The sequence below is a fragment of the Melospiza georgiana genome, chromosome 2 (genome assembly GCF_028018845.1).
Source record: "Melospiza georgiana isolate bMelGeo1 chromosome 2, bMelGeo1.pri, whole genome shotgun sequence".
Taxonomy (NCBI): domain Eukaryota; kingdom Metazoa; phylum Chordata; class Aves; order Passeriformes; family Passerellidae; genus Melospiza; species Melospiza georgiana.
In genome coordinates this window covers 104,580,653-104,596,006 of record NC_080431.1, presented here as the reverse complement: position 1 = coordinate 104,596,006, position 15,354 = coordinate 104,580,653, and the positions used below count along the sequence as shown (strand labels likewise).

The 15,354-nt window shown below is 41.3% G+C and overlaps 1 protein-coding gene across 1 annotated transcript in view; it reads left to right on the top strand.

Moving 5' to 3' along the window:
* Positions 1-15,354, top strand: part of PHKA2 (phosphorylase kinase regulatory subunit alpha 2) — a 44,349-nt gene that overhangs the window by 24,936 nt on the left and 4,059 nt on the right. Inside the window, exons 19-30 of the mRNA XM_058018463.1 lie at positions 142-315; positions 1,446-1,534; positions 2,650-2,783; positions 4,283-4,439; positions 5,913-5,992; positions 6,216-6,294; positions 6,416-6,545; positions 7,139-7,240; positions 7,845-7,963; positions 11,789-11,956; positions 13,392-13,445; positions 14,803-15,003. Coding sequence (XP_057874446.1) covers positions 142-315; positions 1,446-1,534; positions 2,650-2,783; positions 4,283-4,439; positions 5,913-5,992; positions 6,216-6,294; positions 6,416-6,545; positions 7,139-7,240; positions 7,845-7,963; positions 11,789-11,956; positions 13,392-13,445; positions 14,803-15,003 — 1,487 coding nt within the window. The remainder of the gene's footprint in view (positions 1-141; positions 316-1,445; positions 1,535-2,649; positions 2,784-4,282; positions 4,440-5,912; positions 5,993-6,215; positions 6,295-6,415; positions 6,546-7,138; positions 7,241-7,844; positions 7,964-11,788; positions 11,957-13,391; positions 13,446-14,802; positions 15,004-15,354) is intronic.

Sequence of the window (15,354 nt, the reverse complement as noted above, 5' to 3'; positions counted from 1 at the left end):
TACACTATTTCTGCATATTTGAGTGTCCTTATAAATAAGCAATAATATAGTGGTGTGTTTGAATAAGAAAGTGATGATGATAAATAGTGATTTTTTTTTTTACCTTTAAGAAACCTTTATTTTTTATGAATGTCACACTAGATAGCCAGGATGAGCTGGATCAGTATATAAATGATGTCCTGCAGAGCACAGCCCTGAAGTCATACCTGCCTCCAACTTCAAAGACAACAACTGAACCTCCTGTGTTCGGTGCAAACCATTCCACAGAGGAGATACTGTCAATAATGGCCAAGACAAAGGGCTTGGAAGTTCCAGGTATTTCTCCCTATTGTTTATTTAGTGATAATAATTTAAAAACCTGGTTTGGCTGCTACAAGGGGTAAGTTCAAGTATTTAAAAATGATACCTTTTGACATACTTGTGCCACTAGTTCTTTTCTTATAGAAATGAAATAAAGAATTCCTTAACAAGTAAGAATGACTAAAGTTGTTGCTGTCATGTTCCCCCAGTATCCTGTGCCATGGTGTATACACAGAAAACCTGCAATGAAATGTAACATATAATCAAAATTAATGTTATGGAAGCTGCTAAAGCTTCTTAGTTGGATAGAATTTTAGGACCCAAATCAGTTAATTAATTGTTTTGTCTTTGCTTATAAAGGCAGACAAAATGTACTTTTTAATTTTAATAAAGTTGCTGTGAAATGAAATGTTTCAATACAAGAAAAACATAAATATTCACATGTGCTTTCTAAATTTGTAAGAACAAATGGAGTAGAGAGGGAGCACAGTCTTTCTAACTATGCTGCATTTCTGATAGCCTGATTGGAGGATATGCACCAAAAGAAGACTTTGACTGAATTTGTAGATAGATTCTGACATATGCATTGTTTTATATGCAGATATGTAGTATTCAATGCCCTGGTCAGTGGAATACTTCCCTTAACTTCAGTGTAAATTAATAACTTCCAAGCTTTTCTATTAGTTTTTTCTGCAATCTTTCATATGCCACATCATCTGATCCTCCATTGAATTCAGCATATATGAAGGTAACAGAGCATTATCCTGCATTAGCATTACAATTTTAATTATGAAGTCTTAGGCCATTTTCTCCACTCATTTCCTGTTGAAATGTTTAAAACACTTGGCAGGGTCAGGTCATTTTGCTGCAGGATTTTGGACTCACAGGCCAAATAAGAGGTATCAGTTGAGCATGTAGCTCCTGAGCCTTTGACATGCTGAAATCAGAAGCTCTCAGAGCAAACCTGCGAGGAGACAAAGTTCAGAACATGAGCCTGTCTCAGTTCTGCATACATCTCAGAAGCACTGCCTCTGTATTTTGACTCTTGGAGGTATTTTTATTGTTTTTACCTAGTCAAGCTGCTTCATGTAGGTGGTTTTGATTTTCATGTTACTGAAACAGTCATTTTTTTCTTTGCTTTCCAGCTGTGTCTATGTCTCTTCCCACTAAAGTTCTGAACACACACCGAAAGTCTCTGAATCTTGTTGATAATCCTCATTTCTTTGGGACAAAGGTAAAGTGTAGGAATTTTTATGCTGTTTGTGGGTTTAGGATGCAATGCTGTAGCCTTTCCTCCTGTTTTCCTTCCAAACCCTATGCCAGGTCTCATTTTTCTTTACAGACAAGCCATTTTGTCCAAGGCACTCCCTTGTTTTGGAAATTGTTTTTTTGGCTGGATGAAGGTTTTTTAGTCAAATAGACACTATCAAGTGGAAAGTTTTTAATTGAATGTGCAAAACAGAAAAGAACATCATGATTGCCTAATTTTTAAAAGCCAAAAGTTAAGTCATTGTCTTTAGTTCTAGCTGAACACAAGGGGAAGGACAGGATGTTCACAGGCTTTAGAGATGTTTTCCAAGAAATGCTGCTTATAGTAACATCTGGGCAAGAGGGAATATGTGAATGTCCTTAGGGCACCAGCCAAATCCCACCTCAAGGCATGAAGATGGAGTTGTGCTGGGCACTTGTTTTGTCTTGGTATATGTGGCCAGATGCTGAGAATAGCTAAAAGAGGTTCTATCCACCCTCCTGAGGGATTCTGCTCTGCACAAGGCTCTGTTTGTGGAAATGGTATTTTAAGATTATATAAACTGCTGAACAGATTGTTAAACAAAACTTCTTTTCATCCAAGAATTCACCACAAGATTACATCCATCATCTGATTAATTATCATTTTACTTTCATGACCTTGGAAAATTTATAATGGCAATATTTGCATTCATAAAAAACCACTTATATACAAGTTAGAGATGGAACTCAAAAAGCTCTAAATTATTTCTACAAAAAAAGAATACTATCTTTCTGCTTTTCTCTTTACAAGTAACATAAGATGACAGGAAAAGTATGCAGATAAAAGTATGCAGTATCAGATTTCTTTGTTTTGTCAAAAAAGAAAAATAGATACAAGGTTCCATTCTGGGGATTGTGTTTCTTGGGGTTAGTCTCCTTTCTGTGCCTGCAGTACCCTGGCAAGAACTAAGTGATGTGTCTCTATTTCAAGTGCAGAGCTTTGTTGCAAGACTGTTGTGATTTTTTTAATGCCTTTTTAATTGAAGTTACAAGAAGTTACAGATCTGCTACTTTTTTCAAGGTCATGTCTTGTGATTTTTCATCCATCTTTGTTATCAGGACCATGAAAATGTTTTGCACTTACCTAAAGATGCTCATGGTGATTTGGATTGCAGGAAGCTTGTTGATCAGCTGAAGGAATGTCCAACACTCCATGATCAAGCAGATATCTTGTACATCTTGCATATACTCAAGTAAGTTGCCTGAGTGTGAGCTTCAGCATCTTTAAGTTTGGTCACAGCTATCTGATTTTTCTTGTGCAAGAGGTTTCCACTGTTCAGGTTGTGTTTTGAGGGGACAGTGGAAATATTTTGTGCTTTAACAAGCATATTTTCAGTTAGTTTGATTACAGGAATTATTTGGATACAAAAGAAGACTTGTGCAAATTCTAGAGTTGATTGGCTCACAGTTACAAGTATATAAAGTCTCCAGGGCTCACAAATTAGATGCACAAATCCTTTCCATGAGTGAGAACACACTCTGCTATATTTGTGGCACTCCATTTGAAGTTCACAAAGATTTGGTGTGATTTTCATACACAAGAATGAAAGTGGAGGGAAAATTCATCTTGTCATTTTCTAACTAAAGTCAAAATGCAATTTTAATGAGTGCTCAGTATTTTTCCTCTAATCTCTTTGCATATTTAGGTATAAAACTGGCTAAAATTTGATACTTTTTAAAACATTCTTGGAAGCAGTCTGGACCCATCTGCTGGAGTTAGTAAACACCTGCTATTTAATGTGTTTTATGGGAACAAAATGCAAATAGAAACAACAGAATCATCTTCTGAAGTGTGTTTATTGAGCTTTTTTTTTTTCCTGTGCAGAATACTGCTGGAACCTGTCAGGTAGTTAGCTTTTGGTGGAAAGACAAGTATGTGTTAATCACAGATGGTCTTTCCTACTGCTACAAAGACTGCATTTTTGTTTATTTTAGTCTGTCTCCTCTGTGGACATCTTTGATCTTCTTGATTTCCCAAACAAAATGTTCAGCATCCTCTCTTAAAGAGTAAAGGAAATCCTATTGAAAATATGTTTTGTTGTTTTACTGCATGTAACACCAGTAATTCACCAAGGGAGACTCTGTTGAGCAGGCAGATGGTCCTCTGGTGGACTCTGTCAGCAGGAGTTGAAAAGTCATTCTGTGACAGTTCAAAACATTACCAAAGAGAAGCTATAATGCATTGAATTTCAGAAGTGAATTTCAAAAGTGAATTTCAAAGGAAGAGAAATCTCCTTTGCTTTTTTCAGTAATGGCATAAGCAACACAGAAATTTAGTTAATGGCTAAGAAAGAGGAATGGCTAAAAAATCCCCCTGAAGGATCTGGAAAATGGGTGAAGTCTTCAGCAGCACTGAAGGTATTGTTGAGTTCTGCTCTGACAAAGTACTACCTGGAGTGTTCCTGCAGCAAACTGTCCGTGTGAATGCTCAATTTAAACTCTAGTAGGAAATCCTTCAGGTGGTTCCTTTCCAAGGTGCTGGCTCACAGCTGAGTGAGTGCTCAAGTCAGTGTGAAAGTTCCTGGTATCAAGAGGATTTTGTCCACACAGAGTCAATCTGTGGTGAAGGCACAGATGTCCCATTTGATATTTAATTCTGTCACCAGCATGAGCAAGGCAGTCAAAATGCAGCCATGTGCTAAAGTTTAGCATTGTGCCTGATGACAATTGGCTCCTGTTTGTTTTGTGGCAGAGGTGCTGACTGGGACACACAGCTGGATGGACAGTATGGGGTCACTGTCCACTGCCTCCTCAATGAGCTCTACAGAAAGGCAGGCCTCAATCAGGAGTGGGGCTTAATCCGTTACATTTCTGGCATACTCAAAAAGAGAGTTGAAGTCCTGGCTGAGGTATGAAATACAAATAATCCTGGTTCAGCTTCCTGCCTGGGAACAGAGATAAAACTACCAGTTTGCTGTTGGGGTTTGTGCTTGTCCTTCTGGTTTTACTTTGCAACATACAAAGTGCAGCATTTTAAATTAAATATTGGTTGTTTCTCTGATCTAGAGTCTTACTACATCCTTATCTTTCATCTGTACTGCAAACTGTGCTAATGTTGGCATGGACTGAGAATGTCACACTGTAAATAGTTGTGAAAGCTTCATTTCATCTCTGTTAATTGGAGAACCTTAACTGTGTGCTTTGAATGCTGCAGTTGTCACTGGTAATTGTCTGTTGCTGTTGTGATGGTATGAACACTTCTGGAGCACTGCTTTGTCAGGGTGCTGGTGATGACACAAAAACATGTTCTGCCCATTTCCATCCCCTTGGGTCAACAGTCTGCCTTGTGAATGGATGTTTGGAACCATTTAAATATCCGTGACTATTAAGTGGTAACAAGAAAAATCCACTGTTTTCCAAGGGTACAGACATGATTTTGATCATTACAAAAAGGTTTCCTCCCAAGTATTCTGAAAGTATCTCTTTAATTTTCTAGTAATCCCTTGCATATTTCTGAGGAGCTCTTTCTGTAATTCCTGGCCATTTTCAAGGCTCTGTGTCACATCTAGGATGCCTTATTTTAGTGACAGTCCTGTCTGTGGGGAGCAGTTTGGGATAATCACTGTGCATGGTACTTCATTAAGCACAGAACTTTTTGCCTTCTCAAGACACAATGGACGAGCAGTACAGACATGCTCACAAAAAGCCATGTATGTTAACTTGAAAAGGACAAAGAACTGGGGAGGAGGAAAAGAGATTATCTGTTTTCTTCCATGTTAAGGCAGTGAAAATAGACTCTTCAAAATCAGAGAAACACTGCTCTGTGATGTTTTTTGATTCAGGATATTACAACAGGTAAACTGAACATCTGCTTTTAAAGGAGGTCAATATGAATGAGTAAACACTGTGGTACTGGGGAAAGTACCTATTTCAGACTGTATCAGGAATGTGGTGCAGTATGCTGGGTGCTTGTTTTAGGAGATATGTTAGTACACAGGATTTTTTTAACTAATGCTGCCAAACTTTTCACTGATTAAAAATATTATTGTCTTAAATAAAGAACAAAACTTTATCATATGATAAAGGATGAAAGCCTTTATTGATCTGCCAGCCCCACTAGAGTTCCCAATCTTATCATTGTGCTGCTGATTTCACTGAGCAGGGAAACAGGCTACTTTCAAACTCTCATAACCCTGTTGACCTCAGGAGATCTTTGGCAACTATTTAACAGCATTCTGCTGGATTTGTGTGTCTGGTAATTAATAGAAATGCATTTAAATATTGCTAAAGAAATGTAATTAACTTGATTTGGTGAATTAAAAGCCGTATCACTTCCACATGACACAGAGAAAGGTCTCTTGCTTTTTGTCCTCTTATGACAGGCATGCACAGACCTTCTGTCACACCACAAGCAACTTACAGTGGGCCTGCCCCCAGAACCCCGTGAGAAAATCATTACCACGTAAGTGGGAGCTCTGCCTCGGGCACAGGCTGCCCTTCATCTTCCTGTGGTACCTTCCTGCTGCTATTATCTTCTTTTAATCCTTATTCCTTGCCCTCAAAGGGATTTGTAGCCACCCAGGTAGAATTGTAGGCACCTTTTGTTCTGGGTGATTTGATGCCAGTGAAGAATTTAATAGCTGCTTGTGCTGAATCACTGCGACCTGTGGTTTGACTTCTTGCAGCCCTCTGCCCCCTGAGGAGCTCACAGATCTCATTTACGAAGCCAGTGGCCAAGACATCAGCATTGCAGTCCTGACACAGGTATGCAGCCTGTGCAAAAGGCTTCTTGGGCTGTGCCAGTGCTGTGCCAGTGTTTGCTCTGAGGCAGGGGAAGCCATGAAGACCCACTCTGACAGGTGCCTTTGTGGATCTGTGCTTACAGGAGATAATTCTGTACCTGGCCATGTACGTCCGCTCCCAGCCCAGCCTTTTTGTGGAGATGCTGCGGCTCCGCATTGGTCTGATAATCCAGGTGATGGCCACTGAGCTGGCACGGAGTCTCAAATGCTCAGGTAGGAAGCAGCTTCATTGTAAGGGTACTTATGGTAGCATTTTTGCTTCACCCTTTGTGGCTGATCTTTTCATTGATATGTATTAATTCCTTCTACTAACCTCTTAGTTCATATGTGCAGTTACAAACCTTGAAAATCACTTTTTTTTTTTTTTAATTTAACAAAAGATTTATCTCCTCCCAGCACCCAGTTATTCAAAGAATATCAGAGAATATTCTTTATGGAATAACTCTGTCTCTGGAATTTAGGTCCACCTGTCACCTGCTGTTGGGAGATAGCTGTCATACCTTTCCAAGTGATCTTGTTCTGTAAGGGAGCAACTGCTTTCTCATCATGAGCTTCAGTGAAGTTTTGCACAAGCTAGGGCATAATAAAGATTAATGCAAATAATGTTATTTCTGTGGAGTGTTTGTGGTTTAGTCCTGAAATATATTTTCTATGAAATGTGCCTACATATTAATTTTTTAAAGGAAGGGCTAGCAAATGAGTAAAATGTGATTGGACTTCATTCATAGTTTCCTTAGCCAGCTTTATAGCTTGTTGTCTTCCCAGTGACATTTGTCATTCTATTTTATTTTATTTTGTTTAACTAGGTGAAGAAGCTTCAGAGAGCTTGATGAATCTAAGCCCCTTTGATATGAAAAGTCTCCTACATCATATTCTCAGTGGGAAAGAGTTTGGAGTGGAAAGAAGCTGTAAGTTGTTCATTTTTATGTTAAGTTAGATTGCCTTGCAAGTGGGGATCTATTCTTTCTGCATGTAAAATAAAGGTCTAGGTAATGTATTAATCATGGGTGACCAGTGCACATGTATGTCTACTGTGAAATAAACAAAACACATATGGTGGAAGCTATCCTGCACTGAAATAAGATTGTATCAAGTTTTCAGTAATAGGAAGGCAATCTTTTAAAATTAAGACATTTTATGGAACCAGAACAAAAGCCATTTAAAGGTCATATCTAACCTGCCTTCAAGAAGCATGTCTTTGATGCCCACACATTCCTGACTGGCACATCAGCTGTCTCCTGGGCTCTTCTGTAGACCCTCAGAGACTCGTTGCAATTCTGACTAAATTTACAATTGCTCACTGTCCTGGAAAATCAGTTTCTGGATATCCAAGAATGGATTGAGGCCCCTTACTTGATACAATCAGATTTGAACTCTTGATGTGTTTCTGTGAAAGGATGCTGTCACCAAGAGCATTGCACATTTCTGAAATTATTTGTGTTTACTTCTTAGATAGAATTTAATCTATTTTTCTACCCCTAGAATGTTAAAAATGTCCATTTGCTTCTTCAGTGCGACCTGTAGATTCTTCTTCATCCAGCCCTGCAATTTCTATTCATGAGATGGGGCATTCTGGAGCAACCAAAACAGAAAGAAGTGGTATTACTAAATTGAAGAGTGAGATGAAGCAGGTGAGGGTTTTCTGTCAATGCTCATCAGAAAATACAGCTGTTCTGGAACTGTGATATGTCAGGTTTTATTCCTGCTAATTAACAGAAATTTCCAAAGTTGCTTTGATTTTAAAACTGATCACTAAATAGAAGGCGGTTAAGGGATGTTTCCTCCAAAAATGTTCTTCCTCTTTTGTTCTTGTTTCACATGCTGAATATAGAAGAACTTGATCAAACTGTAATGCATTCATGTTGTCCACTGTAAAAACAGCTCTTCTATCATGTTTAGCTAAGGGAAAGTCAGATGAACAAAGAGAAGCTTTTATCCAGTGTTCATTCTTCTGCTTGGCCCAAGGGGCAAAACTGGACCACATGCCTTTTGTAAAAGATCCATGTGGAAAAGGGATCTTGTTTTGTTTTTTTGTTTTCTTCCGGTTCTGTTTCTTGAGGAATGGAGGATGATTACTGCTATAATTTATACATGCATATTCAAGTCCAATAGTTTAAATTATACTTCAACTGAGTATATGGAGAGATCACAGAAAACACAACCAAAATACTCTGAATGAATGTGACTGATGGTTTTATTATGAGTGATTTGATTTCTCTATTTTGTGTCTCTATCAGATATAATTTTCTTGTGCTTTAAATAAATAGGAAGGTAGTGGTCAAATAAAATACATTTGTAAGAATGGTTTTATTTTTCCTCATGGGTTATTCAAACTAGGGAGAGAAGGCACCAAGAGACCTTATTGCAGCCTTGCAATATATAAAGGAGGCTTAAAGGAAAGATGAAGAGATGCTTTTTGCCAAGGCCTCTAGTGACAGGATAAGGGGCAACAGTTTGAAACTGAAAGGGTGGTTTTAGATTAGATGCAAGGACACTTTTTTAATGAAGAGGGAGAGGCAATGGAACAGATTGCCCCATGAAGTTGTGGATGCCCTGTCCCTGGAAATGTATAAGGTCAGATTGGATGGGGCTTTGAGCAGCCTAATCTAAGGAAATATTTGATGTTTTCCTTTGATTGATGAAACAGATTGAATAAACCTTCAGAAAGGAGTGGCATTTTTACATGGTCTTAACAAGAAGCATTTTCTGGTGGCAGTAAAGATCTGTTAATGATTCTTCATGGGACATGGTCAGGCAGGGAAGCAGAGACCCCAGACCTGGTTGCTGTGTTTGAGCTGTGCCGCTGCTGCAGCATCATCGTGGCTGTGGGGAGGCTGTGAAGGTGCTGCTGGCTGTGCTGCACTGGCCCCGAGGTGGCCTTGGAGGTCGGTCTGAGCAGGGCTCCCAGTCAAATGGTGTGTCTGGAACTGGGGCCTTTCCAGGAAGGAGGAGGGACAAGGCACTAGATGGCAGCATTATTTTGCTTGAAACACAGAGGTGGGCCTGAGCTGGAATACTTGGACCTCTCTTGACATTATGAACACAGTTCCTTTGTTGTTTTCACATTCCACAGAAACTTGGTATTTTGCACAGAGGAGGAGTCAGCTGGGTTTATTTTTGTACCCCCCTCCACTTTGCCCTCCCTGCTGCTTCCTGCCACATCTCACTGCATTCTCTGAATAATTGACCAGCAGCTAATGCAGTGACACTTTGGCAGGGGGTAGGGTGGGGTGGTGCAGAATACACTTTGTTATTACAAGGAATATTTCAAGTACTTGTACTAACATCTCTGGAGCAAATGCAGCTCCCTCTTTTGTGGCTGTTCTTTCTTCAGTCAGAACCATTAACAAGGAATGTGAAGGCATGGCTTGGGGTGGGCAATTAGAGGAAAGTGCTCAAAGTCTGAGGTGCTGCATCCACATTTCAGCAAAAAATTGCCTTGCAGCTTTTTGTTTAGTGCTGTCCATCCAGCTGGCAGCCTGCTGTCTCTCCAGCAAGATGACCTTCTCATGCAAAGAGAAGCTGGTGGCATTGCAACAAATGGGGAATGGAAGTAGGGAGCCCAGTTTTTCCCTCAGCCCCAGGCCACAGGAAGCTTTTGCTTGCATCTTAATCTGGTTTTTGTGCTGGCCACGCTGGGAACTCCATGGGTGGCATGGGCTGCCAAACAGGCTCCTGGCATGGTGGGCTGTGCCTCATGGTGGCCCTGGGAATCAGCAGCAGCTGCCCTGGTATCAGCTGCAGTGCAGCACTGCGTGAGGCCAAGGGTTGCTGCAGTTTTTCCCTGAGGTTATGCTGTATTTCTTGTCTTCGCAGCTGTGTGTTACCTAACCTTGTCTGTGTTCTGTTCTCCTGCCTGTCTGATGTTGATGTCTGGTTTTGTTTTGTAGTTCTTTCATGAGGGGCACTCCATGTCCAGCAGCATGTTTGCTTCCACGGTAAAACACCATCTGTAGCTCTGCACCTGCTCTTCACCCTGTGTGTGTTTGTGTGGAAGGGTCTTAGTTCTAGACACCTCCTGTCTTCTCCTGCCTAAAAACTTGTTTTCAAACCCTTCCTCTTTGTCTTGTTTCCATTGGGAACCAATTCTTATTAGTAATGTCCTAATAGAAGTTGAATCTCATGTTTAGACACACTTAGTTCTTCTGCAGCTTAAGCAGTTGTAGCAGATAAAGTCTATAGCAGATTTAGCTACTTGATAGTGGATTGTTACAGGTGTCTTCAGCATGTAAAAGTAATGCAGTTTTGATAAATGCTGGCAGCCTCTGGACAGTGGGGAGCCCAGAATAGGTTCCAGTTGCAGAGATAGGGGTTGCATGGGTATCTCTTCAAGAAGTCATCTTCTTTCAAGGCAGGGAACTGTAGCTCTTCCTAAGCTCTCACTGTCTGCATCTTCAGACTTACTGTCAGTGGCACACCTCCCAAACACCCTAAAAACACAGCTGCAGAGCAGGGAGTTCTGTCTGGCATGGTCAGTTTGCCGGGCAAAGAACAGCAAACATTGGAACACCAAAGGAGCACCACGTGTGCCTCATGGACACTAGTAGCAGTGGAAATGGACTGTTTGCTGCTGGGGACTTCTTTGCACAGCTTGGCTATGTAGAGTCTATGAACCTGCCCTTTCCAAACATGCAGTTTGCAGTCATTCTCCTCCTTCCCCACAACATTCCTCAGGTAGCTTCTTATTTGGAGGTAAGGGGAGTTAAGATGGCACCTTCAGAGAAGTCCTTTATGGGCTGAAGGTAACAGGTATCAAAAGGGAAGGAGAACACAGAAGAGTAGAGTCTCTGGGAGTGCGAGGAATGGGCAGACTGTGTGTGTGAAAATCACAACAGCAATTTGGTGGTATTGCCCCAAGTTTGAAAATTATCTGCTGCCTAACTTAGTGTTCAGACCTGGTAGAGTAAAATAATAGAGCAACAAGGGCAATAAAGGAAACAAGGCTAATACTTACAGAGAGGCAGGCATGATGATTTTGTGGCTTCGTCAAGTCAATTTTTAATCTACTTACTTTAATGGAGCTTTTGCACGAGGGCCTCTCTTGCTGGGTTTATGATGCTTTGATAGTTTTACAGCACTGAGCCCCATGTCCAAGTGAATGGGACCTCCCTGCAGATCCCCCCACCTTGCACACCAGTGACACTGCCCTGGAGGCAGCTTGGGCTTGTTAAAATAGTCAGATGTTGCATTAAACCAAGCAGTGAAGTTGACTGGGTTATGCCACACTGAAGTGCTTGCCTGCTTTGTTGAGAAATGATGGAAGTACTGGAGAAATGAAACTTGTTGCAAAGGGGAGAGATGGGGGTGAAGGATCAGTCCCATTCCATCATCCTGTATGACACCAAGGCCTGTATTTTTTCCCTGCTTCCCAGGTAGCATTAGAACAGAAAAGCATTGGCCAGGAGTGGCACTTGGGATGGTAGAAAGCAACTAACCCAAGTTTAATGTCCTTGCAGAGGGGCAGTACTCCATCCTCTCCCACCAGCTCTTCTCCGACTGGCTCCGGCGGGGACATGAGCTGGGGGGACAGAAAAGGGCAGTGGCTGCGCAGAAGGAGGCTGGATGGTGCTATTAACAGAGTCCCTGTTGGCTTCTATGAGAAAGTGTGGAAGATCCTTCAGAAGGTAAGCTGAATGCTGTGGAGGAAGCAAACAAGCTGTAACTTGTGGAAGTTGGTTGGCAGGTGGAAACCAGAGTCTCTGGTAGAAGGGTGTCTCTAGAACACAAGCTCGTGTGTTTCTTTGAAAGTGTGTTTGTTTTTCTCTGAAACCACCAATGCTGAATTTTGGCTGAATGACTCTGTTCCACTGCTGCCTGTTGTGCATGCCCTGGCCTAAGGCACACTGTCAGTGCACCTAAAGGGCACTGCAGTGCAATGCAGCTCTGTGCTCCAGGCCAGAAAAGCTGTGAGAAATGAAGTAGGAAACTGCTCTAACTCTTGCAGAATATATTGAGACCTCTTGCTGGATCTTCTGAGCTGTATGGCATTCTTAATGTTTTTGTTTGCTTGGTTTGTTTTAAGTGAAAAGTAAGTCCTTGCCAGCAGCTTGGATATCAGGGGTATAGAAATGTAAAAATAAATGCAACTCTCCAGGAAGAAGGAGAAGGGAATTACAAATTTTAACTTATTTCAAAGTGATTATGCACCTGCTTTTCTGCTTTGCTGGATCCAGGCCAGCATTTGGCACCTTGCAGCACTGAGCTGTTCATGCTTGCTTAGTTGGGAAAAGAGTGCATCACCAATTTAGGTTGGTTTGTCCTTCTAAAATCCCTTACACTGAAGCTGTTAGTGTTGATATCAGCCAAGACAAATCATAAATGACCTCTTGGCTATTTACTAATAGGATCTTCCAGCAGAGTGAGCATCACTTCTGACCTAATGTAATAGCTGGAAGTAATTGTATGTTTTTTCTGGCTGTTAAAATTAATTGTGCTTATCTTCAATATTTCATTCTTAAAATCTTTTTGATTTTAAAATCTGTCTCCTCTTCTTGGTATGTTTCTATTCTATACCTCACATACAGATGTGTCCCATTTTCACCATTAAGGTTTTGTCATGGTTTCCTTTATACCACTTGTTATTTCTCTCCCCCAGTGGTTGACATCCTGAGGTGTGGTGTCCTGGATCTGAAACACATAACTAAATGTTGTTCTAGTGAAAATGAAAAAAGGTTCTTGCTTTTGTGGTCTGTTGTCTTGCTTTTGTGTTATCTTTATTTCCAAACCCCTTCCAGCAGAATGCTCCCATTGATTTGTTCCCTCCTTTGTGTGCCTTTGCTGTAGTGGCTCCTGAAGTGCTCTGCTTCATTAGCTGGGCTGGAGCACAGCATGCTCTGGTGTGTCATGTCAGGCTATTTCTAATCTTTGCCAGTTACATAATAACTTCTGCAGGAAGGATAAAATAATATTTTTGAACAGGGCTTTTTGTGTCATTTGAGGTTTTTTTGCTTTGCTTATTTTTTTTCCTAACTGAAAGTTTTTACATATTGGCTTAGAACAGAGAACCCTCAGATTGACTTGCAAGACCTGTAATTTCTGTTCACTCTTGAAATGTTTCAGTGCCATGGTCTGTCCATTGATGGGTATGTCCTTCCTTCTTCAACCACCAGAGAGGTACAGTAAAATGCCCATGATTTCCTAGCCACATGTCTGAATATTTGGATTGACAGTGTAAGATGCAGCAGAGCCTCTGTTACAGATTCTTGGTTTTACTTTTAGAACATCTGGACCTTCCCCCAGCACTTCTGCCAGCTTCTCTGGGTCTGTGCAGGTGAATTCCTGCCGGGCAGGCCTGGGAGGAGGCTTGTGACAGGTTTTCCCTTTGCCTTTTCACACCCTCACTGTCCCTCTGTGCCCACTGGGAGGCTCCAGAGAGGGAGGCTGACCCAGCCCTTAGGGGGGAAGGTGAGGCAGCACAGACTTGCTGGAATAAAGAGGACATGTTACTTGCTGCTTATTTTTTTTTAATATGCTGCAACAGCAGGCAGTGTATTTTGGCTTCACAATCTCAGAAGTAAATAGCAGTTAAGGATGATTGTTTCTAACCAAAGCTTTAGCTCTTTAAATCCATAATATTTCCTTGCATTTTTTTCTTAGCTGGATTCTGTCTTTAGGTGCTCTGGAAAATTTTGAATTCACATCTATAAAACAAACCCTTGTGAATAGGAATCCATCAGTGCAAGAGTGCTGCTTGTGTGCCCAAGACTGAGTGTTTCCCTCAGATTTGTCTTTGGCTTCCTTCTTTTCTGAGGAACTGTGGTAACAGTGGTAACAGCTGAAGAGAGGAGCTGAAATTTTCTGCCAAATTTAAATGGTGGGGTTTGTGGCTTTTTTTCCAGAAAGGAGAGCTTTATTTATCCCTATTGTCTAGATAAAGAGCCTTCTATTTTTAGCCTGTCAGACCTGGACAGTATCTAATTTTGCTGTTTAAAGCAATTGAATAAAATAAGCACAAACTTCCTAAGGCAACATAACATCCCCAGAGCTATGCCACTGCAAATTAAGCTGCTCTGCAAACAGAAGAGTGCTATTCCTGCATGGCAAAGCTCAGGGGTTATTTAAAAATCATCCCTCTAAGCAGGTGGTTGTTTTTAAAACTCAGTACTAAGTTTGGCTTTGCAACTCACCTGCAATGCCAGAAAGAAACATACAAGGCAGGGTGTGAGACCACAGCCTGAGGAGCAAAGAGTTAATGTGCCAGCTAAGCCTCAGCAGCACTGAGTGTAAGTGAGATGTGTGTGATGGGTGCAGGGCTGGAGCAGCCTCTGGACGTTGTGTAACTGTTTGCAGAATCAGGTCTGGCAGCACGAAAACTTTCTGTAAGTGCTAAAGCTGCACAAACACTTTGTTCGCTTCAGTCAGTCTGCCCCCGTGTGCAGAGAGGAACATATGTTTCAGTGCTTGCAGGAGGTGAGGAGCTAGTCTTTTGGATTTGGCAGTTTGTCTTTCCATTTCCACTCAAATTTGGCAGATGACCCCGTGTGAAATCAAGTTTGCAGTGCACGTGGAGTCGGTGCTGAACCACGTGCCCCAGCCCGAGTACAGGCAGCTGCTGGTGGAGGCCATCCTGGTGCTGACCTTCCTGTCGGACATCGAGGTCAGCAGCATCGGGGGCATCATCCACGTGGACAGAATCGTGCACATGGCCAATGACCTCTTTCTGCAGGAGCTGGTGAGCTCAAAGGGCAGTGGGGGGAAGCCTCCCCCTTTCAAAATTATCCCCTGCTCTTTTTTTAATGTGTGTGATGAACTTGATTTTATCCTGGCTCTTCTTCCTACAAAGGCAGACCAAATCACTTAAATATCTTCTGGAAATATATTTGGGAAAACTAATGTAAAAATAAATTTGTAGTGGCTAACGACCTCTGAAGTACAAGAGTAGATTGAAGTGAAGTCCTGCTTTATCAAGGCATTGCTATTACCAATATTTGAGTAATCCCACACATTCCTCCCCAAAGGACAAAAATCCATGAAGTTATATGTTCTTCATTTACTTGCACTGATCCAACTAAGTCATGGGGGC